The 15,810-nt window shown below is 48.6% G+C and overlaps 1 protein-coding gene across 1 annotated transcript in view; it reads right to left on the bottom strand.

Moving 5' to 3' along the window:
• ankfn1a (ankyrin repeat and fibronectin type III domain containing 1a) overlaps nucleotides 1-15,810 on the bottom strand; it is an 87,936-nt gene that overhangs the window by 31,262 nt on the left and 40,864 nt on the right. The window contains exons 7-11 of the mRNA XM_080209164.1: nucleotides 15,119-15,226; nucleotides 4,581-4,680; nucleotides 3,711-3,843; nucleotides 1,872-1,988; nucleotides 29-244 (exon numbers count right to left, since the gene is read on the bottom strand). Coding sequence (XP_080065290.1) covers nucleotides 29-244; nucleotides 1,872-1,988; nucleotides 3,711-3,843; nucleotides 4,581-4,680; nucleotides 15,119-15,226 — 674 coding nt within the window. The remainder of the gene's footprint in view (nucleotides 1-28; nucleotides 245-1,871; nucleotides 1,989-3,710; nucleotides 3,844-4,580; nucleotides 4,681-15,118; nucleotides 15,227-15,810) is intronic.

The raw sequence follows: 15,810 nt of genomic DNA on the forward strand, positions 1-15,810 counted from the left end.
CCCTCTACACTGGAATTTTGGTACAAACCTGGATTGTTATGAGTAAGATATCAAGTGCTGTGGGCTCCTCCAGAGTGGACAATGACTTCCTCTGGCTTTGAAACTTGCAGATCTGGATCCACTTCCCATTGATGAATGAGAACTGACTCTCCAGCTCCCTCACTGTCACCAGCAACACATTTCCATGCCGATCCCTGATGGGCTCATAGTGGACTCTGCCCAGGTTCTGTGTGCCGAGTAATGTCTATAGAAGGACAATGTGGCACTGAGCAACCAGCAAATCACTGTCAGGATAGCAGCAACTCAGCGCATGATCATAGCTAGAGAAACACCAAGCCTTTAAGGAGCAGGCACTACACATGCCCTTGTTACACCTCCCTCCAACATCTTAGCATGGAGTAAAGCTCCCTCTACACTGTCCCCCCATCAACACTCCCAGGACAGGTACAGCATGGGGTTAGATACAGAGTAAAGCTCCCGCTACACTGTCCCCCCATCAAACACTCCCAGGACAGGTACAGCACGGGGTTAGATACAGAGTAAAGCTCCCGCTACACTGTCCCCCCATCAAACACTCCCAGGACAGGTACAGCACGGGGTTAGATACAGAGTAAAGCTCCCGCTACACTGTCCCCCCATCAAACACTCCCAGGACAGGGACAGCACAGGGTTAGATACAGAGTAAAGCTCCCTCTACACTGTCCCCCACCAAACACTCCCAGGACAGGTACAGCACGGGGTTAGATACAGAGTAAAGTTTCCTCTACACTGTCCCCCATCAAACACTCGCAGGACAGGTACAGCACAGGGTTAGATACAGAGTAAAGTTTCCTCTACACTGTCCCCCATCAAACACTCGCAGGACAGGTACAGCACAGGGTTAGATACAGAGTAAAGTTTCCTCTACACTGTCCCCATCAAACACTCCCAGGACAGGTACAGCACGGGGTTAGATACAGAGTAAAGCTCCCGCTACACTGTCCCCCCACCAAACACTCCCAGGACAGGTACAGCACAGGGTTAGATACAGAGTAAAGTTTCCTCTACACTGTCCCCATCAAACACTCCCAGGACAGGTACAGCACAGGGGTAGATACAGAGTAAAGCTCCCTCTACACTGTCCCCCACCAAACACTCCCAGGACAGGTACAGCACGGGGTTAGATACAGAGTAAAGTTTCCTCTACACTGTCCCCATCAAACACTCCCAGGACAGGTACAGCACAGGGGTAGATACAGAGTAAAGCTCCCTCTACACTGTCCCCCATCAAACACTCGCAGGACAGGTACAGCACGGGGTTAGATACAGAGTAAAGCTCCCTCTACACTGTCCCCCATCAAACACTCCCAGGACAGGTACAGCACAGGGTTAGATACAGAGTAAAGCTCCCTCTACACTGTCCCCCATCAAACACTCCCAGGACAGGTACAGCACGGGGTTAGATACAGAGTAAAGCTCCCTCTACACTGTCCCCATTGCGATGGTATGTGCCTGTCTGCATTATAATGTTAGATGGTTGGCAGACAAATAGTTAATGTAGGACTGGAGTGTGGCAGCATCCAACTTTAACGTATGTAGTCAAATGGTCAGTGAATAGTCCAGGGGATTCTGTATTGTAACAACAACATGCAAGGCGAGTCTCAGAGCTTCAGACAGTTAAAGACAACCAATAAAAGTTTATACACAGGCCGGAAACCCCATCAATCTGCCACCTCAGTGCAGCAATAAACTCATGTTAAATACACAATGTGACATCTCGCTAACACTCGCAGACAGGAATCTGTTGACCTGGGGGGAGGTTGTGGAACATTGTCTACAATATTGGCAGAGCCTGTGTGTGTGGGCATTCCTCACTCCCTCACCTCACTCACCTGTAATTGAGTGACTGCATTCAGCATCTTGTGCCGTGACTGCAGGATGGAGGAGCAAGATGTGGAAATGGACAGGTTCTGTCGCAACCACCTCACCTCATCCCATGTACAAGATAGCTGAAAGAAATTAAGAACTTTACAGTTGTGGAAGCTTCTGGAGAGCACTGGTATGAATCCCACAGCAAACACAGGGTAGTGAATGTAATTCATCCTGAAGTCTCCCAGAATCCTGTATATTTCTTAATGAACTATCCAATTGCATTTTGAAATTTACAGTTGAAACTTTTGTCACTAGATTTGTGATTCACACCAACTCACTGTGTAAAAAATATTCTCCCTCAGCACTGACCCTCTGACAGTGCGGCACTCCCTCAGCACTGACCCTCTGACAGTGCGGCACTCCATCAGCACTGACCCTCTGACAGTGCGGCGCTCCCTCAGTATTGACCCTCTGACAGTGCGGCACTCCCTCAGCACTGACCCTCTGACAGTGCGGCACTCCCTCAGTATTGACCCTCTGACAGTGCGGCACTCCCTCAGCACTGACCCTCTGACAGTGCGGCACTCCCCCAGCACTGACCCTCTGACAGCGCGGCACTCCCTCAGCACTGACCCTCTGACAGTGCGGCGCTCCCTCAGCACTGACCCTCTGACAGTGCGGCACTCCCTCAGCACTGACCCTCTGACAGTGCGGCACTCCCTCAGCACTGACCCTCTGACAGTGCGGCACTCCCTCAGCACTGACCCTCTGACAGTGCGGCACTCCCTCAGTATTGACCCTCTGACAGTGCGGCACTCCCTCAGCACTGACCCTCTGACAGTGCGGCACTCCCCCAGCACTGACCCTCTGACAGCGCGGCGCTCCCTCAGCACTGACCCTCTGACAGTGCGGCGCTCCCTCAGCACTGACCCTCTGACAGCGCGGCGCTCCCTCAGCACTGACCCTCTGACAGTGCGACGCTCCCTCAGTACTGACCCTCTGACAGTGCGGCGCTCCCTCAGCACTGACCCTCTGACAGTGTGGCGCTCCCTCAGCACTGACCCTCTGACAGTGCGGCGCTCCCTCAGCGCTGACCCTCTGACAGTGCGGCGCTCCCTCAGCGCTGACCCTCTGACAGTGCGGCGCTTCCTCAGCACTGACCCTCTGACAGTGCGGCACTCCATCAGCACTGACCCTCTGACAGTGCGGCACTCCATCAGCACTGACCCTCTGACAGTGCGGCACTCCCTCAGCACTGACCCTCTGACAGTGCGGCGCTCCCTCAGCACTGACCCTCTGACAGTGCGGCGCTCCCTCAGCACTGACCCTCTGACGGTGCGGCGCTCCCTCAGCACTGACCCTCTGACAGTGCGGCGCTCCCTCAGTACTGACCCTCTGACAGTGCGGCGCTCCCTCAGCACTGACCCTCTGACAGTGCGGCGCTCCCTCAGCACTGACCCTCTGACAGTGCGGCGCTCCCTCAGTACTGACCCTCTGACAGTGCGGCGCTCCCTCAGCACTGACCCTCTGACAGTGCGGCACTCCCTCAGCACTGACCCTCTGACAGTGCGGCGCTCCCTCAGCACTGACCCTCTGACAGTGCGGCACTCCCTCAGCACTGACCCTCTGACAGTGCGGCACTCCCTCAGCACTGACCCTCTGACAGTGCGGCGCTCCCTCAGCACTGACCCTCTGACAGTGCGGCACTCCCTCAGCACTGACCCTCTGACAGTGCGGCACTCCCTCAGCACTGACCCTCTGACAGTGCGGCACCCCATATCTTTCTGGTTGGGAGGTGGGTGCTGAAATTATTGTCAATGATTTACAACCAAATAAATGTCAGAAAAAACCACGTGAACCTTTGCGAACCAATGAAAATCCTGCATTAGTGAGCTGGAGGAGGAATCATCGATCTCCATCATGGGGATTTGATCATCATTGGTCACCAGGACATCATTGTTATGGTAAAAAATGGCAGCAATGTAAACTCCTCTGAGGAAGAAGGAGATTTGCAGTCAGTGAGTGGTACTCACACTAACCCTCCCCACCAAGTCCCCGTCCCCCCACCCCTCCCCCGCTGCTCAGCAGCCAACCCCTCCCACCACCCTCCCATGCTCCCCAACACTCACTTCCCCCCGATCGCACTACCCCGTCCTCACTCAGCAGTTACACCCACTAACTCCCCACCCACTCTACCCACACCACTGCTTGGTGCCTTTACCCCACACCCACTCAATGCCCCCCCACCCCGAGGGCCATATTTTGCTGAGCTGGGAGCGAGCGGAGGGGTGCGACGGGACAGGCCATGATGTCGGGGGGACGTGGGGTTACTGTGGCGAATTTGGGTGGAAAACAGGAATGTTAGGATTGGGATGGGTATTGGGGGGCGCTTTAGAGTGAGGGGAGGGGAGGGGAGGGGAGAGGTTTTGGGGAGGGGGAGGGAGTTTGGAGAGGGGGTTTGGGTTTGTGGGGGGGGGTTGGGGGAAGGGGATTGGGGGCGTGTTGGGGGGAAGGGGATGGGGGGTGGGGTTGGTGGTTTGTCGGGTGGGGGGATTGGGGAGGGGGGTGGTGGGGGTGGGGAAGATTGAGGGTGGGGGGATTGGGGAGAGGGAAGAGGGTATTGGGGGTTCTGGAACATCCAGTATTTGGTTTCTGGTTTCCCGAGTTCAATGCTGAGCTCCTGTTTCCTTTGAATTTTGCAGATTGCGGCGAGACTCTTGGACAGAAACCTTTTCAATGTTTTCACAAACTTGCTCGAGGAATGAAAGAGATGTTTCAGACTCCGCGACACCGAGTGCTTTCGGCTGGTATTCTGCAGCTTCACACTCTCTAGAAAAGCAAACATATTTTAACGCACAGAGCAACTACCTGGTTAACCAGAGACTGTAAGAAGTCTGACAACACCAGGTTTAAGTCCAACCGATTTATTTGATAGTAAACTCACAAGCTTTTGGGTTTGCCCCTTTGTCAGGCGAATGGAGAGTTCTGGCCAGAATTCTCCATTCACCTGTCGAAGGGGCAAACCCCAAAAGCTTGTGAGTTTACTATCAAATAAATCGGTTGGACTTAAACCTGGTGTTGTCAGACTTCTTACAGTGTTTACCCGAGTCCAACGCTGGCATCTCCACATCATAACCAGAGACTGACCAGACTAACCAAAGTTTATTTATTTATTAGTGTCACAAGTAGGCTTACATTAACATTGCAATGAAGTTACTGTGAAAATCCCATAGTCGCCACACTCCAACGTCTGTTCGCGTACACTGAGGGAAAATTTAGCATGGCCAATCCACTTAACCAGACCTTGGACTGTTGGAGGAAGCCAGAGCACCCGGAGAAAACCAATGCCGACATGGGGAGAATGTGCAGACTCCGCACAGACAGTGACACAAAGCCGGAATCGAACCCAGGTTCCTGGTGCTGGGAGGAAGCAGTGTTAACCACTGTGCCACCATGCAACCCAGAGATTAACCTGAGACTGACCAGACTATCGAGAGACTAACCAGACTAATCAGAGACTAACCAGACTAACCAGAGACTGAACATATTAAGCAGAGATTAACCAGGGTAACCAGAGACTAACCAGTTTTATCAGAGACCTTGCATCCTTTGAAGCAGCTGGGAATTTACACTTTCTTGAAGGATATAGGAAGTGATTAGATTGAGGCTAGAACGGGAATTGAAAAGACAAGATTGTATTTTGGTCAACTAGTTATTTTAGTGAAGAAATGCAGGGAGCCCAGAGGGTTAGACTGGGGGTAAACGGGCCATTAGATGTCAGAGGGTTAAATTGGGGTTTTTTCTCTGTAGCCTGGCAGTGGCAGAGGGGCACATGGGCACTGCACCTACCTCTGTGACCGCCCCCCCCCCCCCCCCCCCCGGACCCCGGAGTTTAACATGCCAGGTCCACGATTCCCATCACCGGTACCAAAGCTCGCCCAGTGAAAGTCCCGCTGGGGAGGTAGGTGATTGTGGCAGGAAATTGAATTGAGCTTCAAGTTCAAGCAGAGGCAATTTGAATAATTAATGGATTCCTGCCCACTCCGGCCACTTTCTGTCCAACGCCTGATTCTCCGGCTCATCCTGATTCCCACTGGGAACGCGCCCCGAGAATCATCCACATAATCTGACAGACTACAATGTGAACACTCCTTTCCATGGCTGTCACCATCCTATCTCAGCTGTTGGAGTTCCTGTATTAGAACATATGAGAGTAGGCCATTCAGCCCCTTGAGCCTGCACTGCCATTCAATACTTTTTTTCCTTTTTTTTCCTTTTTTTAAGTTAGCTAGAAACCGGAAGCTGTCATTAGGAGGCTTACCGGTAGTTGTAGTTTTTTTTTAACTTTATAAGCACTTACCTCCGTGTATCGGCCTCATTGTTCCTGTGGAGCAGCATGGAGAGGCAGCGATTTTGGGCGTGCGTAGAGGTCGCGATTAAGGTAATTTTTTGTAAAAATCTTTAACTTTTTCTTTCTAGTTTAAAGTTGCGAGCAGCGGTGGGTTTTTTTTTCCTTTTTTTAAGTTAGCTAGAAACCGGAAGCCATCATTCGGAGGCTTACCGGTCGTTGTAGTTTTTTTTTGTCCCTCTGACCCCATAAATTGGTACAGGGAGGATACCCGATCCTCTACACAGGTAGAGTATCCCACCCTCCCCCCTCCTCTAACCTAATAATAAGTGTGTGGGAAGTTTTTTTTCTCCCCTCCTGGAAATTGTTTCAGAGATGGCGGTTCAGGCAGTAAGCTGCACCTCCTGCGGTACGTACGAGGTGAGGGACACCAGTAGTGTTCCTGCTGATTATACCTGCAGGAAGTGTGTACAATTGCAACTTCTGGAGGAGCGTGTGAAGGAGCTGGAGCTGGAATTGGAGGAACTCCGGATAATTCGGGAGGTTGACGCGGCCATTGATAGGAGTTACAAAGAGATGGTCATTCCTAAAAATGAGTCTTGGGTAACTGCTAGGAAGAGGGGTAAGAAGCAATCGGAGAGACAATCCCCTAGGGCTGTTCCCCTCCAAAGTAAGTTTTCTGTCCTGGAGGCTACAGTTGAGGAAGAATCAACTGGAGATAGCCAAAGGGAGCAGGTCGCTGGAGGTGAGCCTGCTGTGAAGGCTCAGGTGGGTAGGGGAAGTAAAAGATTGGGCCTGGTGATTGGGGACTCCATAGTTAGGGGGATGGTTAGGAGAGTCAGAGGTAATGGTAGGGACTCAGGGCTGGTGTGTTGCCTCCCACGGACTGGGGTCCGGGATGTCTCAGAGCGGGTGTTTAAGACCCTCAAGGGAGAGGGGAGTCAGCCCCAAGTTATAGTTCATGTGGGGACACATGACACAGGGAGGATAAGGGAAGGGGATATTAAACAGAAATTTATGGAGTTGGGGTGGAAACTTAGGGCCAAATCAAACAGAGTAGTTATCTCGGGACTCTTGCCTGTGCCACAGGATAGTTTAGAGAAGAACAGAGAGAGGGAAAGTTTGAACTCGTGGCTGAGGGGATGGTGCAGGAGGGAGGGGTTCAGGTTCTTGAGCAATTGGGGCTCATTCTGGGGTAGGTGGGACCTCTACAAGAGGGATGGTCTACACCTGAACCAGAGGGGAACCAATATCTTGGGGGGAAAATTTGCAAAGGCGATGCAGGGGGGTTTAAACTGATTCGGGGGGGGTGGGATCCTGAGTAGCAGGGATGAAATTGAGGGGGTCATAGTTGCGGACTGCAAAGCACGGCACCATGGGGGTGGAGTAGAGCATGGTTTGAAATGCATATACTTTAATGCAAGGAGTATTCGCAATAAGGTGGATAAACTTGCAGCGTGGATCAGTACCTGGAACTTTGATGTTGTGGCCATTTCAGAGACATGGATAGAGCAGGGACAGGAATGGTTGTTGCAGGTTCCAGGGTTCAAATGCTTCAGTCGGAGTAGAGAAGGAGGTAGAAGGGGGGGAGGGGTAGCATTATTAGTCAAAGACTGTATCACAGTGACAGAAAGGAAGTTTGATGAGGACTTGTCTGTTGAGGTAGTATGGGCTGAGATTAGAAATAGGAGAGGAGAGGTCACCCTGCTGGGAGTCTTTTATAGGCCTCCTAAAAGTTCTAGAGAGGTAGAGGAAAGGATTGCAGAGACGATCCTGGATAGGAGTGAAAGTAATAGGGTAATTGTTATGGGGGACTTTAACTTTACTAATATTGATTGGAATAGCTATAGCTCTAGCTTGTTAGAGGGGTCAGTTTTTACACAAAGCGTGCAGGAAGGTTTTTTGACTCAGTATGTAGATAGGCCAACTAGAGGTGAGGCTATATTGGATTTGGTGCCGGGAAATGAGCCAGACCAGGTGTTAGACTTGGAAGTTGGTGAGCATTTTGGTGATTGTGACCACAATTCAGTTACGTTCACCTTAGCGATGGAAAGGGATAGGCATGAACCTCGGGGCAGTAGTTATAGCTGGGGAAAGGGTAATTATGAGGCTATTAGGAGAGAATTAGGGAGCATAGGTTGGACTAGGAAACTACAGGGGCTTGAAACATCCAAAATGTGGAGTTTATTCAAGGAGCAGCTACTGCGAGTCCTTGATAAGTATGTCCCTGTCAGGCAAGGAGGAAATGGTCGAGCGAGGGAACCGTGGTGCACTAAAAAAGTTGATTCGCTGGTTAAAAGGAAAAAGGAGGCTTATGTCAGGTTGAGGCTTGAGGGCTCAGGTAGTGCACTAGAAAGCTATAGATTAGCCAGGAGGGAGCTAAAGAGGGAGTTAAGAAGGGCTAAAAGAGGACACGAGAAGACTTTGGCTGATAGGATTAAGGAGAATCCTAAGGCTTTCTTTAGATATGTTAAGAATAGAAGATTGGTTAGGGCAAGATTAGGGCCAGTCAGAGACAGCAGTGGGAAGTTATGTGTGGAACCGGAAGAGATTGGAGAGGCACTGAACGAATATTTCTGTTCGGTATTCACGCAGAGAGACGTAAATGTAGTTGTGGAGAACACTGGGTTACAGGGTTGTAAACTGGATAGTATTGCAGTAGATAAGGAGGATGTGCTAGATATTCTTGAGGGTTCGAAAATAGATAAGTGCCCTGGGCCGGACGGGATTTACCCTAGGATTCTCTGGGAGGCAAGAGAGGCGATTGCAGAGCCTCTGGCTCTGATCTTCAGGTCGTCGTTGGTCACAGGTATAGTGCCAGAAGACTGGAGGATAGCGAATGTTGTCCCATTGTTTAAGAAGGGGAATAGAGACTTCCCCGGGAATTATAGACTGGTGAATCTTACTTCTGTTGTGGGCAAAGTATTAGAAAAAATTATTAGGGATAGGATTTATAGTTATTTAGAGAGTAATGAATTGATTGGAGATAGTCAGCACGGTTTTGTGAAGGGTAGGTCGTGCCTTACTAACCTTATTGAGTTTTTTGAAAAAGTGACCAAAGAGGTGGATGGGGGTAAGGCAGTTGACGTGGTATATATGGACTTTAGTAAGGCGTTTGATAAGGTTCCCCATGGAAGGCTTCTGCAGAAAATGCAGATGTATGGGATTGAGGGTGATTTAGTTAATTGGATCAGGAATTGGCTAGCTGATAGAAGGTGGTGGTTGATGGAAAGTATTCGTCATGGAGTTCGGTTACAAGTGGTGTGCCTCAGGGATCTGTTTTGGGGCCACTGCTGTTTGTAATTTTTATAAATGATCTGGATGAGGGTATAGAAGGATGGATTAGTAAATTTGCTGATGACACCAAAGTCGGAGGAGTGGTAGATAGTGAAGAGGGGTATCATAGTTTACAGAGAGACTTGGACAAGTTGCAGAGCTGGGCCAAGAGGTGGCGGATGGAGTTTAATGCGGAAAAGTGTGAGGTAATTCACTTTGGCAGGAATAACAGATGTGTAGAGTATAGGGCTAACGGTAGGACTCTGAATAGTGTTGACGAACAGAGAGATCTAGGTGTATATGTGCATAGATCCCTGAAAGTTGGAAATCAAGTCGATAAGGTTGTTAGGAAGGCATACGGTGTCTTGGCGTTTATTGGTAGGGGGATTGAATTTCGGAGCCGCAACGTCATGTTGCAACTGTACAAAACTCTGGTGCGGCCGCACATGGAGTATTGTGTACAGTTCTGGTCCCCACATTATAGGAAGTATGTGGAGGCATTGGAGAGGGTGCAGAGGAGGTTTACCAGGATGTTGCCTGGTATGGAGGGGAGGTCCTATGAGGAGAGACTGAGGGATTTGGGGTTGTTTTCGTTAGAAAGAAGGCGGCTAAGAGGGGACCTTATTGAAACATATAAGATGATTAGAGGTATAGATAGGGTGGACAGTGATAGCCTTTTTCCTCGGATGGAGAAAGCTAGCACGAGGGGACATAGCTTTAAATTAAGGGGTGGTAGTTATAGGACGGATGTCAGAGGTAGGTTCTTTACCCAGAGGGTGGTGAGGGATTGGAATGCCCTGCCTGCTGCAGTTGTAGATGCGCCAAGTTTGGGGGCGTTTAAGAGGTCCGTGGATAGGTTTATGGATGGAAAGGGATTGGTTTAGGTTAGAGGGTCATTGCTTTTCTCTTAATTGGTCGGTGCAACATTGTGGGCTGAAGGGCCTGTTCTGCACTGTAATGTTCTATGTTCTATCATAGTTAATCATCCACTTTCCCCCACACTATCCCCATATCCCTTTCTGTCATTGGGATTTAGAAATCTGTCAGTCTCTGCTTCACACAGTCTCACGTAGAAAATTCCAAAGTTCCACAACTCTCCGTGTAAAGAAATTTCTCAACATCTTGTTCCTTAGTGGCCTCCCCCATGTTTTGAAATTGTGTCCCTGGTTAAAGAACAAAGAACAAAGAACAACCCAGCACGGGAAACAGGCCCTTCGGCCCAACGAGCCCGCGCCGCCGCATCACCCTACACCTATTCTACCCTGCATGTCTACGAATGGAACCCCTAACTTAGCCAGATTCAGGGGAGAATAGTGTCAATTTGGTAAAAACCAATCAGCCTAAGAGCACATCTCTGGGGTGTGGGAGGAAACCGGAGCGCCCGGAGGAAACCCACGCAACCACAGGGAGAATGCGCAAACTCCCACAGACACAGGCCCAAATCCATGTATCTGCACAGCTAGCAGTGCTAGTCACCGAGCTGTTGCGGCGCCTGTCTACCGGTCCAGGATCAAGCACACACACCGACACGAAGTACTAGGCCACTCCCGGAACTTCCAAGAGCAAGGTTCCAAGGTTCTAGACTCCTCAGCCAGGGGAAATATCTTATCCACATCTGCTCTGTCTATTGCTTTAAATATTTTGTAGGTTTCAGTGAGATCACCTTTCATTCTCGGGAACACCGGCCCAGTTTGCCCAATCGCTCTTCAACAGACAGTCCCACCATCCCCAGAACTGGTCTGGTGAACCTTCGTTGCATTCCCTCCATGACAATCCTATCCTTTCTGAGGTAAGGGGACTAAAACTGCACACAGTGCTTCAGGTGAGGTCTAACCAAGCTCCCATACAATTGAAGCAAGACCTCACTACTCCAGTATTCAAATCCTCTTGTGATAAAGACTAACATTCCATCAGCCTTCCTAATATCTCACTGCACCTGCATGTTAGCCTGGAGTGACCTATGGACAAGGACACCCAGATCCCTCTGCACTTCAACATTTTCGCATTTCTCACCATTTAAGAACTACTCTGCACATCTATTATTTCTACCAAAGTGGATTACCTTACATTTATCCACATTATATTCCATCTGCCATGTTTTTGCCCATACATTGGATGGAAATCTCCAGCTGGTCTAAAAGCTGGAAATTCCCATCCAACCATCAATGCTGATTTACATTTTCTGCAACCCACCCACTAAAATTCCAGTGGTGGGCAGGATGGGAGAATTGCATCCATTAAGCCTGTCCAAAACCTCTTGTACATCTTCTTTACAACACACAATCCCACCTAGCTTTTTATCATCTGCAAACTTGGAAATATTAAATTCGGTTCCCACATCCAAACCATTGATATAGATTGTGAACAGCTGGGGCCCAAGCACTGATCCCGACCATACCCTACAATGCACTGCCTGCCAATGTGAGAATGACCCATTTATACCTACTCTCTGTTTTCTGCCTTTTAGTCAATCCCCGATCCATGCCTGTATATTGCCTCCTATCCCATGTGCGTTTATTTTGCTAATCAATCTCCTTTGGGGGACTTTATCAAAAGTCTTCTGAAAATCCAAATATACTACACCCATCAACTCTCTTTGTCAATTCTGTTAGTAACATCCTCAAAAAACTCTACCAGGTTTGTCAAACATGACTTTCCATTTCTAAATCCATGCTGACTCTGCCCAAAATAAAGAACAAAGAAAATTACAGCTCAGGAACAGGCCCTTCGGCCCTCCAAGCCTGTGCCAACCATGCTGCCCAACTGAACTAAAACTCCCCACCCTTTCAGGGACCATATCCCTCTATTCCCATCCTATTCATGTATTTGTTCAGATGCCCCTTAAAACTCACTATTGTTTCTGCTTCCACTACCTCCCCCCGCAGTGAGTTCCAGGCACGCACCACCCTCTGTGTAAAAAAACGTGCCTCGTACATCTCCTTTAAATATTGCCCCTCGCACCTTAAACCAATGCCTACTAGTAATTGACTCTTCCACCCTGGGAAAAAGCTTCTGACTATCCACTCTGTCCATGCCCCTCCTAATCTTGTAGGGTTCTATCAGGTCTCCCCACAACCTCCATCATTTCAGTGAGAACAAACCAAGTTTCTCCAACCTCTCCTCATAGCTAATGCCCTCCATACCAGGCAACATCCTGGTAAATCTTTTCTGTACCCTCTCCAAAGCCTCCACATCCTTCTGGTAGTGTGACGACCAGAATTGAACACTATATTCCAAGTCCAGCCTCCCTAAGGTTCTATAAAGTGTCAACATGACCTGCCAATTTTTAAACTCAGTGCCCTGGCCGATGAAGGCAAGCATGCCGTATGCCTTCTTGACTACCTTCTCCATCCACATTGCCACTTTCAGTGACCTGTGTACCTGTACACCTAGATCCCTCTGCCTATCAATACTCTTAAGCGTTTTGCCATTTACTGTATATTTCCTATCTGTATTAGACCTTCCAAAATGCATTACCTCACATTTGTCTGGATTAAACTCCATCTGCCATCTCTCCGCCCAAGTCTCCAACTGATCTATATCCTGCTGTATCCTCTGATGGTCCTCATCGCTATCCACAAATCCACCAACCTTTGTGTCATCCGCAAACTTACGAATCAATCCAGTTACATTTTCTCCAAATCATTTATATATATTACAAACAGCAAAGGTCCCAGCACTGATCCCTGAGGAACGCCACTTGTCTTAGCCTCCATTCAGAAACGCACCCTTCCACTGCTACCCTCTGTCTTCTTTGACTGAGTCAGTTTTGTATCCACCTTGCCAACTCACCTCTGATCCCATGCGACTTCACCTTCTGCACCAGTCTGCCATGAGGGACCTTGTCAAAGGCCTTACTGAAGTCCATGTAGACAACATCCACTGCCCTACCCTCATCAATCATCTTCGTCACTTCCTTGAAAAATTCGATCAAGTTAGTGAGACATGAGGAGAATGAGAGGCGACTTAATAGAGGTTTATAAGATGATGAGAGGGATTGATAGAGTGGACGTGCAGAGACTATTTCCCCAGGTGGATGTAGCTGTTACAAGGGGGCATAACTATAAGGTTCATGGTGGGAGATATAGGAGGGATGTTTGAGATAGATTCTTTACTCAGAGAGCAGTTGGGGTGTGGAATAGACTGCCTGCTGTGATAGTGGAGTTGGACACTTTAGCAACTTTGAAGCGGTTATTGGATAGGCACATGGAGCACACCAGAATGATAGGGAGTGGAATAGCTTGATCTTGGGATTGGACATAGCTCGGCACAACATTGAGGGCCAAAGGGCCTGTACTGTGCTGTACTGTTCTATGTTCTATGACCTCCCCTTCACAAAACCACGTTGCCTCTCACTAATACGTCCACTTATTTCCAAGTGGGAGTAAATCCTGCGTCGGAGAATCCTCTCTAATAATTTCTCTACCACTGTAATTACCTGGATTATCCTTGCTGCCCTTCTTAAACAAAGGAACAACATTGGCTATTCTCCAATCCTCTGGGATCTCCCCTGTAGCCAGTGAGGATACAAAGATTTCTCTCAAGGCTCCAGCAATTTCTTCCCTTGCCTCTCTCAGTATTCGGGGGTATATCCCATCAGGCCCTGGGGACTTGTCTACCTTAATGTTTCTCAAGAACCCCAATACCACCTCCTTATTAATCTCAAAATGACTCAAACTATCTACACATCCTTTCCCAGACTCATCATCCAAGTCCTTCTCTTTGGTGAATATTGACACAAAACACTCATTTAATACCTCGCCCATTTCCTCCGGCTCCAAGCATAGATTCCCTCCCTTGTCCTTGAGTGGGCCAACCCTCTCCCTGGCTATTCTTTTGCTCTTTACATATGTATAAAAAGCCTTGGGATTTTCCTTAATCCTGCTGGCCAATGATTTTTCATGGTTCCTTTTAGCCCTTCTTACTCCTTGCTTAAGCTTCTTTCTACTTTCCTTATATTCCACACGTTCTTTGTATGTTCTCAGCCTCCTAGTTTTGACAAATGCTTCCTTTTTCTCTTTGACTGGCTCACAATATGTCTTGTTGTCCAACGTTGCCAAAACTTGCCATACTTATCCTTCGTCCTTCCAGGGGAATCCCAATCAGATCATTATTATTCAAGTATCCATTTATCACATTCTTTACAATAGATTCTGGCATTTTTCTACCACTGATGTGACACTAACAAGTCTCTAGTTCCCTGTTTTCTCTCCCTCCCTTCTTAAACAGTGGGATGACATCTATCAATTTCCAATCTGCAGGAACCATTGCGGAATCTACAGAATCATGGACAGCATCCACTACCTCCATAGCAACCAGGTCCTGACAAGGAGAGTTTAATGGGCTCCCGCAACCCACAGGGTGAGGTGGGGTTACCAAACTCACTCTAACTCAAGGATTCATCTGAATTTTACCCCAAAATGCGAAGCCAGTGTTCATGTTCACTGCCTTGAACAATCTGGAGTGGGATTTGAGTCCAGGATATCCAGACTCAGAGACCGCAATGCAATTGCCAGACAGAGCCTCAGGCCAACATCAATCAGTGAGAGTAATAGGAAGTAAAGAAAAACACAGGCTGACCTGCTGGGGGTTCCAGACTGCAGCAGGACAGACGATGTGAGTCTGCTACTGACACACACTCACCTTTGGCATTATAACTCTGGCGTTCTGTCCGAACCTGCTTCAAAAGGCATTCCAAAGCTTCAATCTGATCTCTGTCCCTGGCCTCCCTTCCATCAAACTCTTTCCAATCTCAAAGGCAAACAGAAAGATAATAAAAGGGAGCATGTAGCCTGTTTCCCACAAACAAAGAACACAGCATACGTCTGCTACTCCTCACCCCATCTGTCTCTCACTCATATATTTACAGATAGATTGTATAATTACAGCAGATCCTGCTTTTATTTCAGATTTGGAAAGTATCCCTACCTTAAACAGCAAAATACTGTGAAACATAGGATACATATGTTGGAGGTTGGAGTAGGAAACTGCAGGGGATGGGAACAATTGAAATGTGGAGCTTATTCAAGGAGCAGCTACTGCGAGTCCTTGATAAATATGTACCTGTCAGGCAGGGAGGAAGTGGTCGAGTGAGGGAACCGTGGTGTACTAAAGAAGTTGAATCTCCTGTGAAGAGCAAGAAGGAGACTTATGTAAAGATGAGATGTGAAGGCTCAGTTAGGGCACGGGAGAGTTACAAATTAGCCAGAAAGGACCTAAAGAGAGAGTTAAGAAAAGCCAGGAGGGGACAAGCGAAGTCTTTGGCAGGTAGGAACAAGGAAAACCCTAAAGCTTCCTATAGGTATGTCAGGAATAAAAGATTGACGAGGGTAAGA

Source organism: Carcharhinus amblyrhynchos, chromosome 21, assembly GCF_965287045.1.
Source record: "Carcharhinus amblyrhynchos chromosome 21, sCarAmb.v2.hapA, whole genome shotgun sequence".
Classification (NCBI taxonomy): Eukaryota; Metazoa; Chordata; class Chondrichthyes; order Carcharhiniformes; family Carcharhinidae; genus Carcharhinus; species Carcharhinus amblyrhynchos.